This window comes from Peromyscus leucopus, chromosome 5 (genome assembly GCF_004664715.2).
Source record: "Peromyscus leucopus breed LL Stock chromosome 5, UCI_PerLeu_2.1, whole genome shotgun sequence".
Taxonomy (NCBI): Eukaryota; Metazoa; Chordata; class Mammalia; order Rodentia; family Cricetidae; genus Peromyscus; species Peromyscus leucopus.
In genome coordinates, this window is record NC_051067.1 from 113,358,358 (window position 1) to 113,386,348 (window position 27,991).

General features: G+C 48.6%; 1 protein-coding gene across 1 annotated transcript in view; it reads right to left on the reverse strand.

Annotated features, from left to right (window-relative positions):
* Nucleotides 1-7,694: 7,694 nt before the first annotated feature.
* The window catches only part of LOC114708073 (fatty acid 2-hydroxylase-like), a 37,014-nt gene continuing 16,717 nt past the window's right edge, over nt 7,695-27,991 (reverse strand). Inside the window, exons 7-11 of the mRNA XM_028891070.2 lie at nt 22,577-22,719; nt 21,719-21,825; nt 11,825-11,997; nt 10,453-10,705; nt 7,695-9,102 (exon numbers count right to left, since the gene is read on the reverse strand). Of these exons, the coding sequence (XP_028746903.1) occupies nt 9,023-9,102; nt 10,453-10,705; nt 11,825-11,997; nt 21,719-21,825; nt 22,577-22,719 (756 nt within the window). The 3' untranslated portion in view covers nt 7,695-9,022. The remainder of the gene's footprint in view (nt 9,103-10,452; nt 10,706-11,824; nt 11,998-21,718; nt 21,826-22,576; nt 22,720-27,991) is intronic.

The following is a 27,991-nucleotide window of genomic DNA, read 5'->3' on the forward strand; positions in this document are numbered from 1 at the left end:
GACTTAGCTCCATTCCACTTCCTGTGCTCTTTTTCTCCTCAAAATTTACTTTTGTAATTTACCCTGCTCAGCTTGCTCCTTTTCATTATAAATCTTCATTAGAGTGACCACTAACATCCACACGACAGAGTCTATACTAGACTGTTTTTTGATATCTTCTGCCAACAGAATTAATCCAAAACTCTTCACTTTAGCCTCAGGCAGACTCTTCAGACAAGGGCAAAAAGCAGCCACATTCTTCACCAAAATATCACAAGAACCATCTCTAGGCAACAGACTAAAATTCTTCTCCTCTGGAACCTCTTGAGTGAGCTCCTGACAGTTCAAATCACTCTCAGCACCACAGTCTTCCATGCTTCTACTAGTCTGGCCCATTAAGCAGTGCTTAAAGTGTTCTACTGCTTTCCAAACCCAAACCCCTAAAGTCCAAATTGCTCTAAAGAAACACATGGTCGGCAATACCCCAACCCCTGGTACCGACTTCTGTCTTAGGTAGGGGTTTTTATTGCCGTGAAGAGACCATGGCCACAGCAACTCTTATAAGAAAAACATTTAATTGGGGGGCTCGCTTACAGCTTCAGAGGTTCAGTCTGTTATCATCATGATGAGGAGCATGGTGGCGTGCAGGCAGATGTGATGCTGGAGTAGCTGAGACTTCTACATCTTGCAGGCAACAGGAAGTTGACTGACAGTCACACCAAAGGAACCTTGAGCAAAAGAGGCCTTAAAGCCCACCCCCACAGTGACACACTTCCTCCAACAAGGCCACACCTCCTAACAGTGCCACTCCCTTTGGGGGGGGCTTTTTATTTCAAACCACCACATATGAGAAGACATTTTACTTTGGGCCTTCACAGCTGGAGGCTGTCTGGGGGCTTAGTTCACTAATTTTTAATTTATTTGCCCCTTTCTCACTTGTTTTCTCCCCACACACATTCCCTATAGGGTCTCACGTAGCCTAGGCTGGCCTGGAACTCACTGTGTAGCCAAGGATACCCTTGAACTTGTGATCCTTCAGCCTTTCCCTCCCGATGTTGGGATTACAGAAGTGAGCCACCACACTCGTCTTACATGTCACTGTGGATTGAACCCTTCACGCGCTCCCGCAGATCATAGATGGGGCAGGTGTTGAGGTCAGCCAACTCATAACTCTGGTTCTATTCTTGCTTGTTTTAATTTTGGCTATTTTAACAGGTGTGTGGCTATGTCAAAGTGATTTTAATTGGCATTTCCTTGGTGCCTAACGATGCTAAATATCTTTCAAGGGCTCTTTGCCTAGGACTGCCTCTTTGGTGAATGTCTGTGTCTTCTTGCCCATTTTCAATGATTATTATTATTACTTTTTACTGGTGAGTCTTGAGAGTTTGTGTATTACAAAATTTTTGTTCAATATTTGGTATCCAATGGCCGTGGAATAACAACTAAGAATAAACTTGGCCTAAACCTCAAACTTTCTACAAAAATTAACCCCAAAGGATCATGGATTTAAATGTAAAGCAAAACTAACAAACTTCTAGAAAGTGGTGAGAAATAAACAGAATTAAATAGGAAATTAAATCAAGGAAATTGGGGAAATTCTGGAAATGAGTCTAATGGGATCAGTGTGTGTGTGTGTGTGTGTGTGTGTGTGTGTGTGTGTGTACACACGCATGCATGTGCACTCACCTAGGCAAGTGTGCAAGTGTGTGTGTAAGCCAGAGGGTGACATCAGGTGTCTTATTTTGTTTTAACTTTTAAATTATTGTGTTTGAGCATGTATGGGTGTTTTGTTTGCATATATGTGTGTATGCCATGTGCATGCCATGACCCTGGAAGCCAGAGAGGGTGTCAGATTCCCTGGGACTAGAGTTACAGATGGTTGTGAAGGTCATGTTGGTGCTGGGAATTGAACCTGGGTCCTCTAGAAGAGCAGTCAGTGTAGCTTGAGTTTTCTCTCCGGGTCCTGCCAATCCCCGGCAGTCCCTTAGCCCACTTATAAAATAAACATACAGACATTTATATTATTTAAACTGCTTAGCCATTAGCTCAGGCCTATCATTGTCTAGCTCTTACTCTATATTTAGCTCATTTCTATTAATCTATACTTTGCCACGTGGCTCGTGGCTTACTGGTACCTTACATCTTCCTTGTCCTGGGGGCTCCAGGCAGTCTCCTCCCTGCCTTCCTGTTCCCTCAATTCTCCTCTCTGTTAGTTCCACCTATACTTCCTGTCTGGCTACTGGCCAATCAGTGTTTATTTATACAGAGCGATATCCACAGCAAGCTAGTGCTCTAAACCACTGAGCCATCGCTACAGCCTTCTACTATCTTACTTAATTATATATATATATATATATATATATATATATATATATATATATATATGACTTTTTTGCCTGCATGTATGTATGTGCACCATGTGAATGCCTGCAAAGGTCGGGACAGGGCATCAGGCCCCCTGAACTGGAGGTACAGACAGTTGTGAGCCACCATGTGGGAAGCCCGGTCTTCTGGAAGAGCATCAAGTGGTCTTAACTGCCGAGGCATCATCTCTTATTTTTTGATACAGGACTTCTCGCTGAACCTGGAGCTCACTATTTCAGTTAGCCTGGCTGGCCAGTAAGCCACTAGAATCTGCCTGCTTCATTTCCCCAGTGCTGGAGTTACAGATGTGTGCTTTTTATGCAGGTGCTGGGATCAAACTTCAGGGGTTAGAGGTAAAGTGTTTTCAGTGGACGCATGAGGGCACTGGAAACTACAAATCTTCATGGAAAGAAATTGCAAAGCCGTGGGAGCGAACACCTGGCTTCACTCCCCATTCATCGACTTGTTCCCTCTCCTGTATCTGGAGAACAGTGCAAATAAGCGAAGGAGCACACTGCTGCTGTCACAGATGAGCCTCCACGGTGCTGAGTGGGATGGAACACAGCGCTCAGATTGGAAGAGCAAAGAGAAGTCAGCACATCTCAAATCTCGCTGTTTCACGTCTTTGAGTGTCTACTTCTTCTGTATACTGTCTCTTTCAGCCCTTCTGTGCTGGCTAGTATTATATCAGCTTGACACAAGCTAGTGTTATCTGAAAGGAGGGAACCCCAGTTGAGAAAAACACTTTCATAAGATCCAGCTATAAGGCATTTTTTTTAAATTAGTGATTGATGGGGGAGGGCCCAGCCCATGGTGGGTGGTGTCATCCATGGGCTGGTGGTCCTGGGTCTATAAGAAAGCAGGATGAGCATGCCATGTAGGGCAAGCCAGCAAGCAGCACCCCTTCATGGCCTCTGTATCAGCTCCTGCCTCCAGGTTCCTGCCCTGCTTGAGTTCCTGTCCTTTGATGACGAACAGAAATATGGAAGTATAAGCCAAATAAACCCTTTCCTCCCTAACTTGGTTTGATCATGGTGTTTCATCACAGCGATAGAAACTCCAACTAAGACGCCTTCCTTATGATAGTTCTTCATGCTGTATTATGTAAAATTCTAATTTCATTAATTTTTTTAATTTTAAAGATTTCATTTTTGTTTGCTTATAACATAGCCAGATGGGGATATTCAACCTTGGACTTTCAGGCTCCAAAACAGTGAGTAAAATAAACCTCTTTTTAAAATTTATTTATCGATCTATCTATTTATTTATATTTATTTTGGTTTTCCAAGACAATGTTTTTCTTTGTAGCCTTGGATGTCCTGGAACTTACTTTGTAGACCAGGCTGGCCTGGAACTCAGAGATCTGCCTGCCTCTGCCTCCCAAGTGCTGGGATTAAAGGCGTGTGCCATCACCAACTGGCAAACCTTTTTTTTTTTTTTAATAAAGTACCTACTCTCAGGCATTTTGTTATAGCTACATAAAATGGACTAAGACAGCTGATTGACAGGGGGTAGCCATAAGTAAAGCTAGATGATGCCCCTGAAGACGATCCTCAACCAGTGGGGGAAGGGGAGACTAATGACTAAACATTGTGGTGTCTTGTCTTCAGGTAGCTAAGCCTGGCAGGTATTCTCCACGTTTCTCAAAGTTAACTCGCACAGGCCTGTGAAGAAAACTCCAGCCACTGTGGCTGTTTGGAAATCCATATAATGGTGTTCAATTTTCCTCCTTAAACAGGAAATGAGACACAGGAAAGTCAGGCAAGAGAGCAAGATGGGAAAGTGCTAGAATTTTAAAGTGAACCACGCATGTGTGGTTTCCAAACAGGAACTCTTGAGGGGGTCTCATACTGAGGCAGGGCTGCACACTGTCACCAGGGGGCAGCAGAGGCTCGGGACCAGAAGAAGAGACAAGAAGCAAATGGTCTAGGCAGAGATCTGGTGGAGACAAGGCTGACTCACATTGGGCTTTGCTACAAACTGGTTATTGTTCTAGGCACAAGAAGAAAGTATACAGAGCTGAAGGGCAGAGATCAGAGTCAAGGGCTAAATTAAGAATTCGGTAGAACAGAATTAAGAGGGCAGTTCTTCCAGCCATCCAGGAAACGCCCAAAGACAGCAGGTCTGGGGAGTGCAAAACACCAGGACAGACAGAAACAAGGGAACTCTGGGTCCATCCCTGGCAAGGCATTAGGTGTTTGACAGAGAACCAGAAAAGGGGAATTTCTAGATCATTAAGAGTCAACCCGTGGGGATTAGGGATTTAGCTCAGTGGTAGAGCGCTTGTCTAGCAAGCGCAAAACCCTGGTTTGGTCCTCAGCTCCAAAAAAAGAGTCAACCTGTGGATTTTTTTTTTTTACGCTGATAAGAATTTAAATAGTTCTTTTGAGCAAGCTTTCTTGCATTTCTGCTGGGTTGGACAAACTGTGCAAACGCTATTGCCCTTGGCTACCCACCATAACGACGTGGAAAGATCCTGTTGCTGGAGACACCACACAGTTTGGCTGCAGAATGTAGAGAGATCAGTCTCAAACTAATGGTAAACATCTTCCCTGCAGGCCGGTTGCCATAGTGACTGAAGGTGCAATGAAGGTCGCTGAGGAGAAAAGACATCCATGGTCTTACGCAGGGCTGGGTACCACATGCTGCAATACCAGCCTGCCAGGGAAGCTCTGCTGATTGGTGCAGCAGCAGCATGACCATTATGGAGTAGCTAACTGATTTCTGATTGGACTCGAGGCCTGTTTCACTGGAGGGAATTTCATGCCTGCTGCTGTCATCCTGGTCAAAGCTGGGGAGGTCATAGGCCCTAGGGTAGAATCTGCTATTGTTATTTTGCTAAGTGTTTATGCCACCAAATTGCTTCCTAAATGTTCATGTTTGTATTTGTAGACCTGGGCTGTTCTCAGCCTTCGTCAGAGAAGCTTCTTTTTGTCATGGACAGCGGTCATTGGAGGGATGTTCCCAACTGGACACAGTGCTGAGACTAAGAGACCGAGAGCAGATAGGCAGTGGTGGCACAGGCCTGTAGTCCCAGCACTCAAGAGGCAGAGGCAGGCAGATCTCTGAGTTTGAGGCCAGCCTGGTCTACAGAACAAGTTCCAGGAAAGCCAGGGCCACACAGAAAAACACTGTCTCGTTCCCCAAAATGTTGTCTTTGGACATAACGTGTCTATTAAAATCATGATCACACAGCGGCTGTGGTTACCTGCACACGATCAATCCAGCCAAAGTCCCAGCATAGATGAGGTAGATGATCACCAGGTTCCAGTTTATATTGAAGAACTATTGACAGTGAATAGTTGCTGAGAGAGGGTTTTTGTTTGTTTGTTTTTGTTTGTTTTTTGAGGATGTGGCCAGCTGGTAGGTTTTCCATGACCCCATGGATGGCCCTACACCCACACAACATACACGGGCAGCACTAACTGGAATTAACTGGTTGTTTTACTTTGCCTTCTAGAGTGATAACATAGGCTGATCCACAACAGCCAGGGGGAGAAAAACGGTTCTTGGGATTACACATTCCAATCACAGCCCATCATGAAGGGAAGCCAGCAGGAACTCAAAGGAGGAATCTGGAGGTGGGGGCTGAAAGAGAAGCTAGGAGGGACTTACTGACTTGCTCAGCTTGCTTTCTTATACAACCCAGGATGGCCTTCCCAGGGGTAGCACTGCCCACATCAATTATTAATGGGGTAGCACGGCCCACATCAATCATTAATCAAGAAAATGCCCATCGGCATGCCTACAGGCCAATCCGATGGAGCCATTTCCTCAGTTGATGCTCTCCCTTCCCAGATGACCCTGGCTTGTGTCAAGCCCATGTGTCACAGCAGAGGTTTCTCCAGTCCCATTCCGCCCCACGGTCCCACAGCCATTTATAAAATAATCATTTAAAGGCTTAATATTAATTACCAATTGTATGGCCAATGGCTTAAGTTTCTTGCTAGGTAGTTCTTATAATCATTTCTATTAATCTATAAATTGCCACACGGCCATGGCATTGCCAGTCTGCTGGCATCTTGCTGCTCCTTCAGTGGTGGATCTTTCCTTCCTCCCCTTTCTTCTCTCTGTATCTCTGCTGGGATTTCCACCTTCCTCTAAGCTGCCTTGCCATAGGCTAATGCAGCTTTTTTTTTTTTAATCAACCAATCAGAGCAACACATATTCACAGCATACAGAAAGACATCCCATAACACCCATGGGTTATTAAAAATAAGTCATGAAGATCAGAGGGAACATATTGGGGGGGATATGGGAAAAGTTGGAGGGGAAATGGAGGCTAGATAAGATCATACTTAGTTGTATACATGTATGAAATTTTAAAAAATAAAGAAAAAAATTTCAAAATCCTTTCCCTAGTGGTATATCAAGGTGGATTGTGAGATTGACCCCTTCAGGATGCAGGCAATAAGCAGAGAGGCTATCTGCAGAGAATTTAAAATCAGTAGTAAGACCCAGTACAAGGGCAGGTAAAGGACTTGTCATCAAGCCCAATGACCTGAGCTTGATCCCTGGGACCTGTGACAGGCCTCAGACCTTAGCACAACTGACTCCATGGTGGAAGTACCATTCAGGCCGTAAAATCCAGCACGTGGACAGCACCACTTGCCAAGATGAAAACAAGGACCTAATCCATCAAAGTCCACAGGTCTGGGAAAGTCTCTAAATGCATTAACCTTGCTTTTTGGCTTCTGCAGTTCTGCTTCTAGCTAAGTGTTCTTGCTAACTGAGCTGTGTCAACCCGGGATGTGGTTTTGTGTTTCAAAGCTCATCTGAGAAAGGCTTGGGGCTCCACTAGGACCCTGAGCACCCAGTGTCGTTGCTGGTCAGCTAACTAAGACTCTCTGTTGACTTCAACCTGGGTCTGAGTAGTCTTCTCTGGATACTTCAGAACAGGATCATACGGTAGAAAGAGAAAACTGACTCCTGCAAATTGTCCTTTGACCTCCACATGTTCACCATGGTATGCAGGTACACATACATACAAAATTAATAAATAATAAATATAATAAAGAAAAAATAAAAGCCAAGGCTTTTTGTTTGTTGGTTGGTTTTTGTTTTGTTTTGTTTTGTTTTTTTACATAGGCTTTCTCTGTGTAGCCCTGGCTGTCCTGGAACTCGCTCTGTAGCCCAGGCTGGCCTCAAACTCAGAGGTTTGCCTGCCGCTGCCTCTGTCCCTGCTGGGGTTGAAGGTATGTGCTACAACACCTGGCCTGCCAGTCAGTTTTTTAGTTCCCACTCCCCAGCAACTTTATACAAGCTGCTCAGTGAAATACCATCTTCCTTCTAGACCATTCCTCTTTCCCCGTCATGATGGGGGTCAGTCACCATCAACAAACACTGGCGGATCTTTGTTGGTTTCTTCTCAGTGTTTTATTTTTCAAAATATACAATTTATTTACATCTTTATTTCACAACCACAGTTTTGTATATTTATCTCAAAATCTCTAGATAGCTTCACCGTAAACAGCGTAAATCACAGGACCAGTCACACTGCCTCTCTTTAGTCTTTGCACCCACTGGGTTTTTGACAAGTTTCAAGTAGTAATGGCTTGTGGGTAAGAAAGAACAAAAAGGAAGGCAAGATGATTTTATATATATATGTATATATATATGTATATAAGCTCAACACATAGGATTAGAAAGGGCCATCTGACCAGCTACTTCATTTGAGGTCAGATCAAGAATATTTATGTGATTTATAAATAAGACTTCAGGAGCAGTGAGGGCTCTGGTTACGAGGAAGAACGGTCTCAGGGTGGGGGAGGCAATAAGGCACCACGTGAAAGCCCGTGCTGGCTTCAGGAGTCACTGCTGGGAGGGTCCTGAGTTGGGGCAGGCAGCCACCTGCGTAGGTGGAGGCCAAGAATGGCAAGGGCTACGGTGGGGCTCTCACCAGTGCAGAAACCTCTCCAGCCTCCTCTGGGGAGCAGTTTTGTGGTTTGGGGGCAGAGGGGAGATGGAGAAAGCAGCTGTGGATTCCCAAAGACAAGGGCCAGAGCTCCTGTCAGCCTGGCACCAGATGCCGGCCACCCTCAGGCTTTCTGCCCAGGTAGATAAATGTTGGCTTGCTTCCACTGAGGCAGCTGGTGGTACAGCTGGTATCTGGGGTTGGCAGGGCCCAGGGTGGCTGTCCTGGGGTCTGGGCATGGCCTGTGGGAGGCGTTGCGCTGCCTCTTCTCGGGATAGCCCTTCATTCACTTCTGAACCATCAAACTCTCAAGACGGAGCAGGAGGGTAAGATGTGGCCACAGGCCTGCACACCATGCTTCTGCTGTGGGCACAGCGGCCCTTCTGCTGCACGGGGAAGCTCCCAGGGAGCCCAGGGTTCTAAGGCACAGGTGGGGTCAGTTTCCTTCATGCCCCTTGGGGTCACTGTCTGGACCCGGAATCAGTACTGAGGGCTGAAGCTTAGGCAGAGGTGCCAATGAGGAGGTCATAATTCTCTGAGAAGGAGCCGGTCCCCAAGGGCCACTTGGCTATCAAGAGGATGCTATCCTCACACAGTAAGCCAGAAGGGAAGCCCTGCCTTAAGGTCTCCACCAAGCCCCAGGGCTAGACAGAGCCCATCCTGCCTGGCCAAGCTGATCCCAGCAGGGTTTGGATGGAGGCGGGGGTAGGGCAGGGTGCAGGGGCCAGGACTAGACCGAGGGCAGAACAGAGGGTCTCGGGGCTGTCACTGCATCTTCGGGTGAGATTCCTCTGGTATGAGGGTGTGGAAAAAGTAATCCCACAATTTAGTGCTGATGCCAAACCCTGCAGAGGGAGACACAGGGCAGAAGATAAGACATTAGAGCAGAAATTAGCGCACAAAGGAATTGACTTGGGTAGGTAGAGCTAGAGGAAATTTCAACATCTGTCCTGCCGCCCCTTCCCAAGGGCCAAACACCTGTGTCTCTATTGTTCTCCAAGATAGAGTTGATGTAACCCCAGATTCCTTCTGCAACCTGAGTTCCTGGATGGGCCTGGCCCTGCCTGTCTTCCCCAACACTGCCCTCCTCAGCTTCTCCCTCTTCCTTGCTGGGTCAGTTCATTCCTGCCTCAGGGTGCTGCTCCTGGAAGGCCTACTTCCCAGACACTGCCTTCTTTTCATTTGGGTCTCAGCTCCAGTGACATCTGCAGTGACCTTGAATTACCTGATCTAGGGCTTTACTTGCCAGCAAGGGAGTCACAGTGAGCACTTGACTAATGAGTGCTGGGAGTGGCTAGAGCTTCAGAGGAACTGATTTCTGATTTCCCTCAATTCAAATTAAGTTTTGATGTGCACATATATATTTGACTCAGTTGCTAGATAACTCAGAAGTATGTTTGGAGCAACTGATATCTGTGAATCTGTCTTTTTAACTATAGATTTTATTGAAAAACATAGATATAGATCAAGTATTCCTGATGAAAATTTAGCATATGAATTGAGATGTGCTCTCAGTACAAAATAGACAGTATAAGGGAATGTAAGAGAGCTCATTAATGCCTTTTATGTTAATTACAAGTTAAGATGGTAATACTTTGACAATATATCATGAAATTTTCTTTTTTCCTTTTTTTTTTTTTTTTTTTTTTTTTGATTTTTTCGAGACAGGGTTTCTCTTTGTAGCTTTGGAGCCTGTCCTGGATCTCGCTCTGTAGACCAGGCTGGCCTCGAACTCACAGAGATCCGCCTGCCTCTGCCTTCCGAGTGCTGGGATCAAAGGCGTGAGCCACCACCGCCCGGCCATCTTAAAATTACTTTTTTTTTGTTTTTGTTTTGTTTTTTAGAGACAGGGTTTCTCTGTGGTGTTTTGGTGCCTGTCCTGGATCTTACCCTGTAGACCAGGCTGGCCTTGAACTCACAGAGATCTGCCTGTCTCAGGCTCTAGAGTGCTGAGTTTAAAGGGGTACACTACCACAGCTAGCCCAATGCTCTCTTGCTTTTTTAAAGACACTTATCGCCGTCTGGGACAATCTGTGCCATGTATTAATTCCCACGTCTGCCCCTCTGCATAGCCATCTACACAAATGAGCCCTCGGCGTATGACCTTCCCTCAATGGAGGCCAGCTCCTAGTTGGAGGCTGAATCTACCAGATAAGTCAACACTCAAAAATAAAGGCTGGGAATCCCAGCCTTACCTGATTTCTGGTATTCAAAGTGATGCTTGACATGGTGGGCCTTCATGTTGTACAGGTAGGAGCCCTTGTGTGGTGAGCCAAAGTGCAGATAGTAATGGGTCATGTCATAGAGGACGTAGCCCAGGAGACCCCCTGCAAAGATGATGCCTGCCACGGCCTCCGGCAGGATGAGCCTCAGGAACACATAGAAGAAGGCAATCACTAGAGAGGCTGGCACTGGGGGGAAGACCAGGCGGGAGCCATCAAAGGGTGCCTGTGGACAGAGAGGCATGGTTATCAGAGGCAGCCCAAGGCTGGTGGCCTATTTGTGGTTGTGGTATGTCATGAGATGCTACTCACGGAGTGGAGCAGCCAGATGTTCCACTGAGGGGAGAGTGACCTGTCCTGGAAAGGCTTGGTATCTTTGTAGCTTTGGGACAGGCAGGTCAACATGCCTGAAAAGACCCAGAGAACGTATCCTTCTTCTTATTTACTAGCCAGGATGGGACTTGGCAAACTGCCCAAGGACACACCATGCTCCTGAGATCACTTGGGTTCTGGAACTTATTAGCTGCCAGACGGGAGTCCTGACCTCATCTACCAAGCCCTTTGCTAGAGGGACTTTCTGGAGTCATGTGGGAGAGCCACACATCAGTAACCTGGGTCAATACAGTCTGTGGTGAGAGGAGCCTAGGAGCCGACTATGATGTTCCCATCTTTGTTGAAGATGGTTTACAGTGAGCCAGAGAATCAGAGCCCAAGCCGTTGGCTCTTGACCCTCAAAGGAAGAGGGAGGGTTACTCTGTTCCTTAGTCTCCCCAAGCTTCAGTCTCCACTGTGGGATAGGAGCACAGAAGCACCACCTTCAGAAGACAACCTTAACAAGGGCGAGGGTTTTTGTCTGCTTTGTTCACTGAAATCTAGTACGATACCTGTAGTATTCAAAGAACATGACTGGGTCAATGAATGAGTTGTAAGCATCAAAGATGATGATGAACGTGGGTGGTGTATAGACGTCAGTGTTAATAATCATGGTGTGTGCGTAACACGAGAGTATGTACGTATGGTACTCATATGGAACCTCCCTGGCTCAGATGAGAATGTCCAGCCCAGTTACCCCTCTGAGTAACCACAAACATCTTCCGTGTCCATCACTCCAAGCCCAGAACTGGATTCTCAGGAAGACTCTTGGGAGCTGGCGATAGCTGCAGGGCTTTCTGGAGCGGGCTGCGTGTGCTGGGCCCGGAGCTGGCTGCGTGTGCTAGGCCTGGAGCCGGCTATGTGTGCTGTGCCTGGAGCCGGCTGCGTGTGCTGGGCCCGGAGCGGGCTGTGTGTGCTAGGCCCGGAGCAGGCTGCATGTGCTGGGTCTGGAGCGGGACCCAATACTGCTCACCTTGTGGTGCTGGCCGTGCATGACAAAGTGCAGCATGATGAGGTAATGGCTGTCGCTGGGGGGCTTCATGTGGAACAGGAAACGGTGGATGACATACTCCACGAGGGTCCAGAAGAGCATGCCCAACACAAAGAGGCCTGGGAACATGGACTTGGGTACCGCCACTGAGTAATCTGCGGCGGAGCCAGAGAGATGCACAGGGTTGATGAATGCCATGCACACACCCCAGCTAACTTGGCTGTCGCTACCCTCTGCCTAGTAGCTATGGGCAGCACCACTGAAGAGCCCTATGGTAACGGGACAGGGAGGCTGTGAGAATCTACAGTGGGCTTGGGAAAGGTTCTTTACTAGAGCAAAGGGGTGACTGATCAGAGAGCCAAGGTTTTCCCAATGGGGGCTGCAGGAGGTACAGCTCTGGCTGAGTGCTGATTCTCTACCTAGAAGAGGGTAACTCAGTGGCATGGGGGAAGGGAAGGAGACCATCTCGAAAGAGCTGTCAGAGCCAGCAGTCACTGATAGGAGGAATGAACAGGTGCGGACTGTGAGCATGGGAGGGGATGGACAGGAAGGACAGGAAAACCTAAATACAGAGAGGTCAATAGATTTGAAATCATAGGATCTGAGGAAAACTAGCAGCCTGGATGGAGGTGGAAGGCTGTGCAGGTGTAGTCATGTGTGTGTGAGGATGGAGGTGGAAGGCTGTGCAGGTGTAGTCATGTGTGTGTGGATGCAGGTGGAAGGCTGTGCAGGTGTAGTCATGTGTGTGTGTATGGAGGTAGAAGGCTGTGCAGGTGTAGTCATGTGTGTGTGGAGGTGGAAGGCTGTGCAGGTGTAGTCATGTGTGTGTGGAGGTGGAGGTGGGAAGGCTGTGCAGGTGTAGTCATGTGTGTGCATGGAGGTGGAAGACTGTGCAGGTGTAGTCATGTGTGTGCATGGAGGTGGAAGACTGTGCAGGTGTAGTCATGTGTGTGTGTGGAGGTTGAAGATTGTGCAGGTGTGGTCATGTGTGTATGGAGGTGGGAAGCTGTGCAGGTGTAGTCATGTGTGTGTGGAGGTGGAAGGCTGTGCAGGTGTAGTCATGTGTGTGTGTGTGGAGGTGGAAGGCTGTGCAGGTGTAGTCATGTGTGTGTAGATGGAGGTGGAAGGCTGTGCAGGTGTAGTCATGTGTGTGCATGGAGGTGGAAGGCTGTGCAGGTGTAGTCATGTGTGTGTTGATGGAGGTGGAAGGCTGTGCAGGTGTAGTCATGTGTGTGTAGATGGAGGTGGAAGGCTGTGCAGGTGTAGTCATGTGTGTGTTGAGGTGGAAGGCTGTGCAGGTGTAGTCATGTGTGTGTGGATGGAGGTGGAAGGCTGTGCAGGTGTAGTCATGTGTGTGTGGATGGAGGTGGGAGGCTGTGCAGGTGTAGTCATGTGTGTGTGTGTGGAGGTGGAAGGCTGTGCAGGTGTAGTCATGTGTGGATGGAGGTGGAAGGCTGTGCAGGTGTAGTCATGTGTGGATGGAGGTGGAAGGCTGTGCAGGTGTAGTCATGTGTTTGTGGATGGAGGTGGAAGGCTGTGCAGGTGTAGTCATGTGTGTGTGTGGAGGTGGAAGCCTGTGCAGGTGTAGTCATGTGTGTGTGGATGGAGGTGGAAGGCTGTGCAGGTGTAGTCATGTGTGTGTAGATGGAGGTGGAAGGCTGTGCAGGTGTAGTCATGTGTGTGTGTGTGTGGAGGTGGGAGGCTGTGTAGGTGTAGTCATGTGTGTGTGGAGGTGGAAGGCTGTGCAGGTGTAGTCATGTGTGTGTGGATGGAGGTGGAAGGCTGTGCAGGTGTAGTCATGTGTGTGTAGATGGAGGTGGAAGGCTGTGCGGGTGTAGTCATGTGTGTGTGGAGGTGGAAGGCTGTGCAGGTGTAGTCATGTGTGTGTGGATGGAGGTGGAAGGCTGTGCAGGTGTAGTCATGTGTGTGTGTGTGGAGGTGGGAGGCTGTGCAGGTGTAGTCATGTGTGTGTGGAGGTGGAAGGCTGTGCAGGTGTAGTCATGTGTGTGTGGATGGAGGTGGAAGGCTGTGCAGGTGTAGTCATGTGTGTGTGTGTGGAGGTGGGAGGCTGTGCAGGTGTAGTCATGTGTGTGTGGAGGTGGAAGGCTGTGCAGGTGTAGTCATGTGTATGTGGATGGAGGTGGAAGGCTGTGCAGGTGTAGTCATGTGTGTGTGGAGGTGGAAGGCTGTGCAGGTGTAGTCATGTGTGTGTGGATGGAGGTGGAAGGCTGTGCAGGTGTAGTCATGTGTGGATGGAGGTGGAAGGCTGTGCAGGTGTAGTCATGTGTGTGCATGGAGGTGGAAGACTGTGCAGGTGTAGTCATGTGTGTGTGGAGGTGGAAGTCTGTGCAGGTGTGGTCATGTGTGTGGATGGAGGTGGAAGGCTGTGCAGGTGTAGTCATGTGTGTGTGGAGGTGGAAGGCTGTGCAGGTGTAGTCATGTGTGTGGATGGAGGTGGAAGGCTGTGCAGGTGTAGTCATGTGTGTGTAGATGGAGGTGGAAGGCTGTGCAGGTGTAGTCATGTGTGTGGATGGAGGTGGAAGACTGTGCAGGTATAGTCATGTGTGTAGATGGAGGTGGAAGGCTGTGCAGGTGTAGTCATGTGTGTGGATGGAGGTGGAAGACTGTGCAGGTGTAGTCATGTGTGTGGATGGAGGTGGAAGGCTGTGCAGGTGTAGTCATGTGTGTGTGGATGGAGGTGGAAGGCTGTGCAGGTGTAGTCATGTGTGGATGGAGGTGGAAGGCTGTGCAGGTGTAGTCATGTGTTTGTGGATGGAGGTGGAAGGCTGTGCAGGTGTAGTCATGTGTGTGTGTGGAGGTGGAAGCCTGTGCAGGTGTAGTCATGTGTGTGTGGATGGAGGTGGGAGGCTGTGCAGGTGTAGTCATGTTTGTGGATGGCTGTGCAGGTGTAGTCATGTGTGTGTGTGGAGGTGGAAGGCTGTGCAGGTGTAGTCATGTGTGTGTATATGGAGGTGGGAGGCTGTGCAGGTGTAGTCATGTGTGTGGAAGGCTGTGCAGGTGTAGTCATGTGTGTGTGTGTGGAGGTGGTAGGCTGTGCAGGTGTAGTCATGTGTGTGTGGAGGTGGAAGGCTGTGCAGGTGTAGTCATGTGTGTGGATGGAGGTGGGAGGCTGTGCAGGTGTAGTCATGTGTGTGTGGAGGTGGAAGGCTGTGCAGGTGTAGTCATGTGTGTGTGGATGGAGGTGGAAGACTGTGCAGGTGTAGTCATGTGTGTGTGTGTGGAGGTGGAAGGCTGTGCAGGTGTAGTCCTGTGTGTGTGTGTGGAGGTGGAAGGCTGTGCAGGTGTAGTCATGTGTGTGTGTGGATGGAGGTGGAAGGCTGTGCAGGTGTAGTCATGTGTGTGTAGATGGAGGTGGAAGGCTGTGCAGGTGTAGTCATGTGTGTGTGTGTGGAGGTGGAAGGCTGTGCAGGTGTAGTCATGTGTGTGTGTGTGGAGGTGGAAGGCTGTGCAGGTGTAGTCATGTGTGTGGATGGAGGTGGAAGGCTGTGCAGGTGTAGTCATGTGTGTGTAGATGGAGGTGGAAGGCTGTGCAGGTGTAGTCATGTGTGTGTGGAGGTGGAAGGCTGTGCAGGTGTAGTCATGTGTGTGTTGAGGTGGAAGGCTGTGCAGGTGTAGTCATGTGTGTGTGGATGGAGGTGGAAGGCTGTGCAGGTGTAGTCATGTGTGTGTGTGTGGAGGTGGAAGGCTGTGCAGGTGTAGTCATGTGTGGATGGAGGTGGAAGGCTTTGCAGGTGTAGTCATGTGTGTGTGGAGATGGAAGGCTGTGCAGGTGTAGTCATGTGTGTGTGGATGGAGGGGAAGGCTGTGCAGGTGTAGTCATGTGTGTGTTGATGGAGGTGGAAGGCTGTGCAGGTGTAGTCATGTGTGTGTGGAGGTGGAAGGCTGTGCAGGTGTAGTCATGTGTGTGTGGAGGTGGAAGGCTGTGCAGGTGTAGTCATGTGTGTGTGTGGAGGTGGAAGGCTGTGCAGGTGTAGTCATGTGTGTGTGGATGGAGGTGGAAGGCTGTGCAGGTGTTGTCATGTGTGTGTGGAGGTGGAAGGCTGTGCAGGTGTAGTCATGTGTGTGTGGATGGAGGGGAAGGCTGTGCAGGTGTAGTCATGTGTGTGTTGATGGAGGTGGAAGGCTGTGCAGGTGTAGTCATGTGTGTGTGGAGGTGGAAGGCTGTGCAGGTGTAGTCATGTGTGGATGGAGGTGGAAGGCTGTGCAGGTGTAGTCATGTGTAGATGGAGGTGGAGGCTGTGCAGGTGTAGTCATGTGTGTGTGGATGGAGGTGGAAGGCTGTGCAGGTGTAGTCATGTTTGTGTGTGTTGAGGTGGAAGGCTGTGCAGGTGTAGTCATGTGTGTGTGTAGATGGAGGTGGGAAGGCTGTGCATGTATCTTCAAGGTCAACGTCTTTGAGATCCAGCCCTTTGATGACACCTTGCAGTTTTTCCTGCTCTCATTTTTCTCTCTAGGTGACTTCTATTCTAATCCAATCTGCTCCTGTCTGGTTTCCTCCATGTCTTTCTGTTTTTCTTGGCTTTACCTTTTGTAATGTTTAATTTTCATTGTCAGCCTGACTGGAGTTAACATCTTTATGGAAACACACCTCCGTGTGTTTCTGTGAGTCTGTTTCCAGAAACATTTAACCTGAACAGGGAAGAGCTAACCTGAATATGGGTCACAGCATCTCCTGGCCTGTGGTCCTGGACTTGAATAAAAAGGTAGGCGTGAGCTGAGCAGAATCCCCGACTGCTGGTCTGATGTGACCAGCTGATTTGTGTTCTGCCCACAGACTTCTCAGCCTTGATGGACCGGTCCCAGACTGGGTGCCCAGCCATGCCCTTCCTTTGAGTTGCATTTGCCAGGCAGTTGGTCACAGTAAAATAAAAATTATACATCCCCCTCCTCACAAGTTACTGCTGTAGCTATACTCTCTCTTAAAAAAACAACAACACAGCCTTATTAAGATAGAATGCTTTAGCTGAGCACAGTGGTGCACACCTGTAATCCAGTATTTGGGAGGCTGAGGCAGAAGGGCCATTAGTTCAAAACCAGTTTGGGCTACACAGTGAGAGCCTCTCTCTCTCATATATATATATTCTTGTACCATACACTTCACCCACATGAAGATACAGCTCAGTGGTTTTTAGCAAATTCGGAGTTGTGTGCCCATTGTCATTCAGGAGATGGGACTGGATGTCCCCTCTCAGGCTCAACTGTGGAAGCTGCGCCTCTGGCCCTCCAAATGCTCTACTTGATAACTAATTTTAATCACAGGCTGGCAACCCCCAGATCTGCACGTCCACCCCACCTTCGGCTGGCCACTTGCCACCGTATGTCTCCACAGAGTGTACACAGGACCCCAGAGCTAATCCTTCCCAAATGAAGCTAACTACCTTCCTTTTTCTTTGGGTCCCACCTCTCCAGGCTGCTCACTGGGCCTTCTCCTCTGGGAATACTCATACCAAAGCCTTTGGGTATCTGCCTTCCCCACATCCAGAAGTCACCAAGACCTGTCACCTCCACCCACTTCAGATCTCTCTGGCAAATAAAAGGAGCCAGAGGCAAGGGCCACAGAGTGCGAGTGCCTGATTCCGTTTATGTGAAAGTTCAGAACAAAGTACATGCTTGGTCATAGAAAGCAGAGTGGGGGTCACTGTGAGGAGGAGGATGGAGAATGGGGAGAAACTGCTCATCTGGTCTGAGTTTACTTCGGAGGTGTCGGAAGGACTTAGAACTAGATAGAGATGGTGCCAGAACTAAAAGCCACTGTGTTATTCGAGTTAAAATGGCTAGTTTTATGATGTGTGAATCTTACCCCGCTTGCATTTTGTCTGCTTATCTATTATTGAGATAGCCTCCCCACGGCATACAGCTAAAGCAATGGCATGCGGGGGAAGAGGAATATATCCTTGTTTTTCTCTACAGCCTATTGTACCGCCATTCCCAATCTGTAACTTAAATCCACTTGTCTATCCATCTGTCCATCCATCTCAGTTCACTACTTTTCTTTCTAGATATTTCTCTCTCTCTCTCTCTCTCTCTCTCTCTCTCTCTCTCTCTCTCTCTCTCTCTCTTCTGTGTGTGTGTGTGTGTGTGTGTGCAGGTGCTCAAGAAGACTGGAGGTATCTGACCTTCTGGAGCTGGAATTACAGAAAGGTCATCAGCCCCTGACATGGGTGCCGGGAACTGAACTCAAGTCCTCTGCAAGAGCAGAACATGCTCTTTAACTGCTGTGCCATCTCTCCAACCCCGGTTCTCTGTTCCGAATCCCTCTACCTTACTACCTATCAGGCCCCCGGGCAGTCTCAGGCCTCTGCTCCTGCTTCTATACCTCGTTAAACCATTCAGGGATACCTCATGGCCAGTAAACAAAGTCTAGTCCCCCCCAAACACAACGTCCCATGTCCCTCGAGTCTTGATCTTCTAGATATGTCACCTACAGGGGCCAAATCAAACCACCAGTGGCTCCTTCTGTGTGCTATGCCATTTTCTCCCGCACATACAAATTTGCTAATGTTCTGCCCTGGAGTCCCTCTGCCTTTCTTGTTCCTGGGGATCTAGTCCACATGGCCCTGACATTTGTCTTCACCCAATCTGGCTGGCTTGTGCATCTTGCTCTGCCCCCTGGTACCACCCTGAAGCACTAGGAACTGTAATGTCGTTGATTCTTTGCCCCCAGCTTAGAGATAAGGTTTTTCTTTTCTTTCTTCTCTCTTTCTTTCTTTCTTTTTTTTTCTTTTTGTTGTTTTTTTTGAGATAGGGTTTCTCTGTGTAGCTTTGCGCCTTCCCTGGAACTCACTCTGTAGCCCAGGCTGGCGAGATAAGGCTTTTCTATGAGTAAGGTCTTCTTTATGTGTCCAGCTTAACACGACAGGCTCACACTTATCAGGAGAGAAACGGTAGATAAAACTCCTGGAGGTTTGTGCCTGGATGAAATTGGATCTGTGCCACCCTAGGAGCAGACCAGGCTCAGAGGGAAGCAGCTTTGAGAGGTACCTCCGAAGGGCCCAGGTGATCTGTACACTGTAGGCAGGCCCAGGACCAATGGCCACGGGGGCTGCCGTGGAAGGGAGAAAGCCTGGGCAAGTGGGAAGCAGGAGTGACCACTAGATTTTGGGCCAGAGTCAGGCCATACCCCATTCTGACAAACGGCTCCAGGTGAATTTCTAGGTGCCTGGAATTACCCCTCACCTGGGAGCGAACATGAGATGCAGCTCCAGTTGGATCTCATGTGCTGCATTCCTCTCCGGAAGCCGCGGTCCCTCTTGAGCTTGCACTACCCCCCTGGCACCCTAGCTCTTCCGCATTCATTCTAGGACATCATTTGTCCAGTAGCTGCAATGGGACCCCGCTGAGTGTCCCTTCACCTCGCTTTAAGAGTTCTTATTTGCGCTGCCTGTGACCTGTGCCTTGCATGGTGATCTGCAGGAGGAGGAATGCATGAGGCAATGTGTCTCTCATGCCCCTGTTGCTGGCATTGCGGCCCCAGCTTCCCAGCCTGCCACACTGGACCTTTATCACACAGGCACGTTTTGGCCGTCTGCAGAGGCCCGTGGTGCTGTGGAGCCCTCAAATCACTGCCCTTGCCGTGGAGAACAGCCCTTTCCTATAGGTCAAGCCTCCACCCGCCTCCTCACCCCAGCATCGCCTAGTCTGCCCATCGGGGGGCCGGAGCTGGTACGGAGTGGCATCTCTGGAGGAATCCAGCAGAGGGACCTGGGCCAAAGCTTTAGCGTCCCCTTCCCCCTCTGGCTACCAGCCCCGGCGGCCCTGCCTCTGTTGGTGATTGTTAGGGGAGTGCTGGGCAGACAGTGGGCGATTCAGTGAGCAGGCCTCTGAGCAACAAGCCCTGTGCTGTGCCCGAGCTATTCAGCGTGGGCCGAAAAGGGTAACTGTGGCTAGTGGGGTGTGCACGGTAACCCTCTGGGCTCTGGGCTGGGTTGCAGGGGCACTTCCCACAGCGTGCCCATCCCCCACCCCATCTTGGGTGAGGCCGATAAACTGAGGGCCCCAATGTTGTGGGAGGCCCTTGACTAGCTGTCCTCAGGGGATGTACGAAGAAGAGAAGCCTCTGTGTGTGGAAGAAGAAGCCTCTCTGCCTGGTGCATGTCAGGAACAAATTGTGATCAGATGAGGGAAGCAATATCCCCAGACAATACCCTAAGGTGCCAGGTAGATTACTTGAGAAGTTATGCAAGAGAAGAGGCATGTGCCTGGAAACTGAGGTAAGCTGAGTCTGTGAGCCAAGATGGCAGAGTGGCCACTCTGAAAAACTCAGTTCTACTTGTTCTTTGGATAATAGCCCATGCCAAACTCTGTCTGTCTCCTGTCCCCTCACTGGAAGCTGGGGGTGGGGGCAGTTGGTTTCCACATCCTAGGCCATATGGCCCTGAATGACTCATTTACCTTTTCCAGGCTCTATGTTGTGTGTTCATTTGTGTGTGTGAGTGCACATATGTCTGCAGGTATGTGTGCATACACGTACAGACCAGAGGACAATCTCGGGTGTTGTTCCTCCTCAAGAGCCAGCCACTTTGTTTTTCAAGACAGGGTCTCTCACTGGAACTTGAGGCTGGCCAATTAGGCTAGAATGGCTGGCCAGTGAAGGCTGGGGACCTATCGGTCTCTATCTCCTGAGCTGGGGGATTACAAGTGCTCACCACCAAGCCTGGATGTCTATATAGATGCTGGGATCAAACTCAGGTTCTCATGCTTATGAAGCAATTGCTTTACCAACTGAGTTATCTCCCAGTCCCTCATCTCAGAAAACGACCTGGAAGATAACATTGCATGCACTTAACCATGTACTATGTGATGTTTTACACATGTATACCTTCTGGAATAACTATGCTTCCTCAACTCTGAGAGGGGACAGCAAATGCCTTTCCCATGGGGCTGCTGAGAGGAGTCTCAGGAAAGTACACCATCTGGCACATGCTCCACACTAAGTAGAGGGGATCAGGTGTCACTGCCAGGTCAGCTTCTATTGTGTGGCCCTTAGCTTTGAAGATGGTCTATGGTGCTTGCCTATCTTTTTCCCAAGTTCTCCTCCAATCTGTGATGTGAACATGGACTCATCTACATGTAGCTGTGCCACCTGATAATACCGATTCCATCTATCTATCTATCTATCTATCTATCTATCTATCTATCTATCTATCTATCTATCTACCTACCTATCTATCTATCTATCTATCTATCTATCTATCTATCTATCTATCTATCATCTATCTATCCATCCATCCATCTATTATACTAGAGACTCATTATATAGCCCTGGTTAGCCTTGGCTAGCCTTGGACATGCTATGGTAGATGAGGCTGGCCTTCAGTTTACAGTAACTAATTCCTTTGCCTTTGTTCTTGAAGTGCTAGGATTACACGTGTATCCACCATCCCTGGCCTTCACGTAGTCTCTCAATGAGGAGTTCTAGGCTGTACATTCTCTGTTATTTGAACGGAGACAGGGCCTCACTGTACAGCCCTGGCTGCCCTGGGCCTGCTAATATATGTAAGGATAGCCTCCACTTGTAATGATCTTCCTGTCTCCATCTCCCAAGGATGACAGTACTCCAGGAGGGGAAGTGCCACACCTAGAACATTCTCTGGGCTTAATCTCAGAAGTTCTCTTCCTCTGTCTTTTTATTGCTAAGAACGTGAGGATATGACTGTTTAGCGTCTGTTCATGTGTTGCTCACTTGTGTATCCACAGGGTTGGGGAGGACAACTTTTTCTACGCTAAGCCTCATTTTGACCTGTGTGTGGTGTGGTTTCTCTATGCCCATAGAAGCGTAAGACTACGGGGAACTCGGTTTCCTGCCCTCAAGACCCACAGGGGCAATTCGGGAAGAAGCCGGTCTGTCGGCGTTACCTGTTGTGAACGATGCGAAGAGCCGGGTGTTGTCCTGGCTCAGGGTTCGGTAGTAGGACCAGCTGAGGTACAGCACCAGGGGCACCCAGATGATGGGGACACTATACCTGCAGGACGGCCATCAGGGTGAGAGAGAGAGAGATGCATGGGAGGCGGGGAGGGGACAACAGGGCCCAGCTCCTCTGAGGCACACATTTTAACTACAGAGCAAACGGGGTGGATGTCAAAGCACGCGCAGAAAGTATGTGGAGAGCAGTGGTCAAAAGGCACAATGTCGTGAGGATCAGGGGAAAAGAAAAGAGAAGCTGTGAGTCCATCTGCCACCCTCTGCCCCCCCCCCTCTGGTTTTTTGAGACAAGGTTTCTTTGCATAACTTTGTCTATCCTGGAAGACCAGGCTGGCCTCAAACTCACAGAGTTCCATCTGCCTCTGCCTCCCCAGTTCTTAGATTAAAGGCCTGCACCACCATCACCTGGCCTGACCCTGTCTCTTGAGATGAATCACTGGCAGAAAAGATTACGGGGTACCATGACCACTGACTCTGGACAGCTATATAGACACTGTCCTCTTGTGGCAGGGGGAACTAATTGCAGGGAAAATTGTTAGTGTGCATTAAAGGCTTCTAACCCTACATAGGAGTCTGGAAAAAAATCAGGCACAGGCACATGGTAGGATGTTACCCAGATAGTAGATAAAACCACATGCAGGAATTGATTATGGCTACAGCCTGTCCCCCTCTCCCCAAGAATTTACAATATATCCTTTATTTTAAGGAGGAACTCAACTACTCTCTCCCCTTCTACATTTTACGGGTGTTACCAGCAGAGAGGCCCACCTCAGACCCTGCCGAGTACTCACCAGACAGTCTTGGAGAAAGCCTCAATGAGGTCAGAGTGGAAGAGGCGAATGGGCCTGGCCACCGGCTGGTGAACCCACTCATCATACTTCTCTCCCAAGTGGCCTACCTGCCACAGGAGAGGCTTCTGCCAGTCCACCAGGTCCTGCAAGAGACGGATCGGGCCCTTGACATTCACACTTCTGGTACCCATTTCCACATCTCTCGGTTATGGTATCCTGTGCTCTAGCACCATCTCAGCTCATGTGGTACGTGTGGAGCTACATACACAGTGGCTTTGGGGAGGGAAATCCAGATCTGACTACATTGCCCCTTCCGGCCCCGGATGTGGCATCCAGATCAGGCCCAGGGCCTAAGCTTGCTTGAGAACCAAGAGTCATCAGATACCGGTTCCTCCCACTGGAGTTGCTAAGTTGGTGGAGTCCAGCGTTGCCAGCAGAGCCCAACTAGTGACCCAGAGAGCATAGAGTGTGGCCAAACCAAGAGCTAGGTAGGTTGAAACCTGGTAACGATGTCTGAGAGCCCATGCTGGACTCTACATACACAAGAACCAATAGATTCTGCATCACCAGGGGTTGCATCATAAATGGAGGCCCCTTTTCCTCCACTGCAGACTTCCTTCTTGGTGTTGGCCTGGATAATTCATTCATCTATTCATTCAAATAATCATTCACTCAATCATTTGCTTAACGTTAGATTTTTGTGTATTTTGATTTTTGCCAGTGTGCATATAGGTGTGCCAGGTGCTGGAAAGAATCAACAGGTGTGTAGAAGACCACTTTCGTTTCACACAGCTTAGTGCTTAGAGACTCTAGAGTCAGTCCTGGGTTCAAATCCTGGTTCTACCACTCACTGCTTGATTTGGGGAAATTATTTGAACTTTCTGAAACCCAGTCCCCTCAGCTATAAAGCAGGTAATAACAACACCAGTGGAAGGCATTCAGTAGGAGGAAGCACCCTAAGCAAGACAGTTCAGTGCTGACTCAAGGGTGCCACGATTCAGAGGCAAGAGGATCGCCACAAATGATCAGATATAGAGTAAGCAAGATTTTGAACATGGTCTGGGGTTTGCTCATCAACATGGAAGATTTGGTTAGGTGGGGGAGAGTAACAACAGGGAGTATGGGTACAGACGCAGGGATGGAAACAACTGTGGTCCATATTAGAGAGCAGTTCCTTGACACTGCTCTGTGGATTGCAGGAAGAAATCTACTGAGGGCTTAATAGGACACTCTATTCAGGTCCAGGAATGGCGCTTCATCTACCAGGCCAGCTGTTCCCCAGACACATGTTATATAAACCTCAGCAGCACTCACGGACTTACCCCCAAGGAAGAGATCGGGGATCCTATTTACTTTCCAAATTTAGGGATTTATTTATTTTATTTTTATGTGTATCAGTGTTTGTCTGCATGTGTGTGCGTGTGAGTGTGTGTGTGTGTGTGTGTGTGTGTGTGCATGTTGCCTGCTGACCATGGAGGTCAGAAAAATGCACTGAATCCCCTGAAACTGGAGTTACCAGTGGCTATGAACTGCCCATTGTAAGTGCGGAGAACCAAACCTGGGTCCTGAGCCATCTCTCCCACACCCGGAGACTATATATATATATTAATTTGTAAGTATTTACTGATTTATCTCCCCTCCTAATTCCTCTTTTTTTTTTCATTTTTCTTTATTAAGAAATTTTCTACTCACTCCACATACCACTCACAGATCCCCCCTCCTCCCTCCTCACTCCTCCCTTCTTCCACCCTCCAACCCTCCCTCCCAGGCCACCCCACATCCCCACATCCCCCAAATCAAGGTCTCCCCTAGGGAGTCAGCAGAGCCCGGCACGCTGAGCCGAGGCAGGCCCAAGCCCCTTCCCACTGCACCAAGGCTGGGCAAGGTGTCACACCACAGGCACTGGACTCCCAAAAGCCTGACAATGCACCAGGGATGGATGCTGATCCCCCTGCCTGGGTGCCCCCCAAACAGTTCAAGCCAAACAACCATCTTCCATATCCAGAGGGCCTAGTCTAGTCCCATGGGGCCTCCACAGACACTAGTCTACAGTTCATGGGCTTCCACTAATGTGGCCTGCAGAGACTCTGTTTGTATTTGTCACACACACACACACACACACACACACACACACACACACACACACACACATTTAAATCATATCTGACTGTGTTCTGATTCACAGACTACAAGATTGCCATACATAAATTACATATAGGTTAACACGGACATATAGAAAAAAATGTGCCCCAAGTTTTACTCATAGAAATACAAAGCCGAAGAGTTTAGAGTTTAGAGAGTTTAGAGTTTAGTGGTAGGCGATGAGAAGTACTGGAATATTTCTGGTGACTTAGTGTATTGAATAAGATTGATCTGGATTCCAAACAGCAATGAACAATGAACTTAAAGTCAGGGCCCATTCTGAAATCCTGTCCTTGCTGCTTACCAGCTGTGAGATCCCGAGCAAGCGTCTGTACCTCTCAGCGCCGCTCGGTTTCTTGTAAGTAAAGCTGGCAGCCCAATACCCCCAAAACAGAGTGAGGGGCCCCAATACAAGAGGTCAGTCTTCAACAAAGGCAGGCGGCCACCGCAGGAGGAAGGTGCCCGTGACAGAGGAGCAGAGGAACAATGAGCAAGCCTGGGAGAGAGACACGCCGTGATTCTGGAGGCTGCTCATCCTTCACAGGCCTCCTTGTCAAAGCTGGCTCAGCCCCAGCCGGCCGCTCTCCCAGGAACTAGACTTCCGGTGTCCCCAGCCTCTCTGGACCCTCTCTACTGTCGCCATCACAGCCTTGGGAAAGGGGTGTAGGTGTTCTGAAGCGGGCAGGTAAGGCCACCAGTCACTCTTCTTGAGTTTGTGCCCAGGGAAAGAGGTCCAAGCCTCACTCAGTTGCTGGTCCCTTCCTGACTCCGGTCTCCTTAACCTCATGCCTTGGTCCAGTGATGTAGACAGTCTCAAGGCTTCCATGTCTCCATCCCGAGTCTCCAAGTATGCATGCAAGTATGATACTTTATATCAGGAAAAAGAATGGGAGGAACCTTCTAGTACACCATGTTTATACCTTATCATGCAGTGGCCTGTAGAGTCTCACCCTAGAAGGGGCTGGGCAAGGTCACACGAGAGCTTGAAGCTTTGCCCCAACATCAACACTCACGGAGCATGTGCTAAATATACCAACTCTACATGGCCTACACCATTCACTCATTTCTCAACATTCCCAACTAAACAGGCGCTATAATTATTGTCATTTACAGATGGGATACCGAGTCTGGTAATCTGTCAAGGTTGCCCTGTTATATCTTCCTGTTGAACTGTCCGCTCACTATGGGGAATGCCTTGCTCTGAGGTCCTTCGGTTCTAACTCTTATGTGGCAAGAACTCTGCCCATGGAGTCATCTCCCCATCCCCAGTTTGTTTATGTTTGTTTTTTCCTGCTGTTTTCTATCTCCTCTGTCCTTTCTTATTTGCTGTAATTTTGTATTTTATTTTTAAGAAATTTTAAACATTTTATTTACTTCTGTGTATATGTGTGTGGCCACACGCAAGCCAAAATATGGTGCCACACAGAGGATTTGTGGAGGTCAGAGGACAACTTGTGAGACTCCGTTCTCTCCTTCTACCATGTGGAATCCCAGGGATTGAACTTAGATGGCCAGTGCTGTTGGCGGGAGCCATTACCTGATGAACCATCTTAATCCTTCATGAACTAAGTAATTTAAGACATTTTACATTAATGCCTCCACTGGTTTCTAGTGATGTCTCTGAGTTTTTCCTTCTAGTTGTTTCCTTCTAAGGGTGATACCTACATCTTTTATTTTATCGCCATCTGTCTTAGATAAGACCCCTGGATCTTCTATGTTCTGTGTTTGTATGTTATAAATGACACCCATATGTCTAAGTTTCATTTGTACATTTAATCTGGCCTTTGATATTTTTAAGAAAACAACCATTTAAGGTCAGTGAGGTGGCTCGGTGGATTAAGGCACTGATGACCTGAGCCCAGCCTCTGGGGCCGACACAGTAGAAGGAGGTAACTGACTTCCCCACGCTGTTTTCTGACTGCCACACAAATGCTGTGGCATGCATAGGCCCCCCATAAGTACGTGTAATAAAAAGAAAACCTCTTGTAGTTATCACTCAGATGTGTGGCCCGGTGCGCCTCCTCTCTCTACCTATCAAAGGTTTGGGTAAATTTTTATGTTGATCTGTTTTGCTCTTATTTTGCAAAGCAAGACGATAGTAACATAGTATTATAACTTTAATTCAGTGGAGACACAGGAAGAAATGAGTCAGTGAGCCACAAGACAGAGCAGATACAGAAGGAAGGCTGGATTGCTGAAGAGGTGTTTATAGAACACAGCTCACCGGGCGTCAGTGGCGCACGCCTTTAATCTCAGCACTTGGGAGGCAGAGGCAGGCGGATCTCTGTGAGTTCGAGGCCAGCCTGGTCTACAAAGGGAGTTCCAGGACAGCCAGGATTGATACACAGAGAAACCCTGTATCGAACCAAAAAAAAAAAAGAACACAGCTCTCTAACAACGTGGTCTGCCCTTTGATGTCCTGTTGTCCATCTAACCTGTACACAGGATTTCAGCTACTGTCTAGGTAGACCAGCAGGCCCTGATGCCCGCTATATATGGCACTATGTATATATGTGCCAAGGCTGCCTGTGATCTGCCCATTTTTATTTTTTGTTGTTGTCTTTTTTTTTTAAGACTTTATTTATTTATTTATTTATTTATTTATTTATTTATTTATTTTTTTAGCTCTGGCTGTCCTGGGACTTGCTATGTAGATCAGGCTGGCCTCAAAGACCCATCTGCCTGCCTCTGCCTCCCCAGTGCTGGGATTAAAGACATGTGCCACCACTGCCTGGAATCTGCCCATTTTTTTTTATCCTACACTCTATCTATCTGAGATAGTTCCCTTGGAACCCAAGGAGAGTCACTTGACTCCAGAGGCTAAAAGCCTTGCATCTACCCCTGCAAAAATTCCTCTCATCAGCAAGGGCATACACCAATAATTTTAGCATAAGGTCTCTATCCTGCTATTTTGGGGAGGGGGAGTGGGGTAAAGTGAGATGTTCATACAGGTACAGAAGTGCAGGCCCATTGACTTTCTCCCTGTGTTTGGAGTAAATATATCGAGGCCCAGAAGGCTAGTTCGTGAGGTGGAGTTGGTTGGTTGATCCTAGAGTGGGAACCTCCTTCCATAAGTTTTTGTTTTGATGTTTTTATAAATTACACTTTATTTGTGTGTGTGTGTGTGTGTGTGTGTGTGTGTGTGTGTGTGTGTGTGAGCATGCATGTGTACATGCCCTCATGAGAGTGTCACAGTGAGCTAGCAGAGGTCAGGCAGTCTCTCGGAGTTGGTTCTCTCCCTCCACCAGGTGGGTCCTGGAGATGAACTCAGGT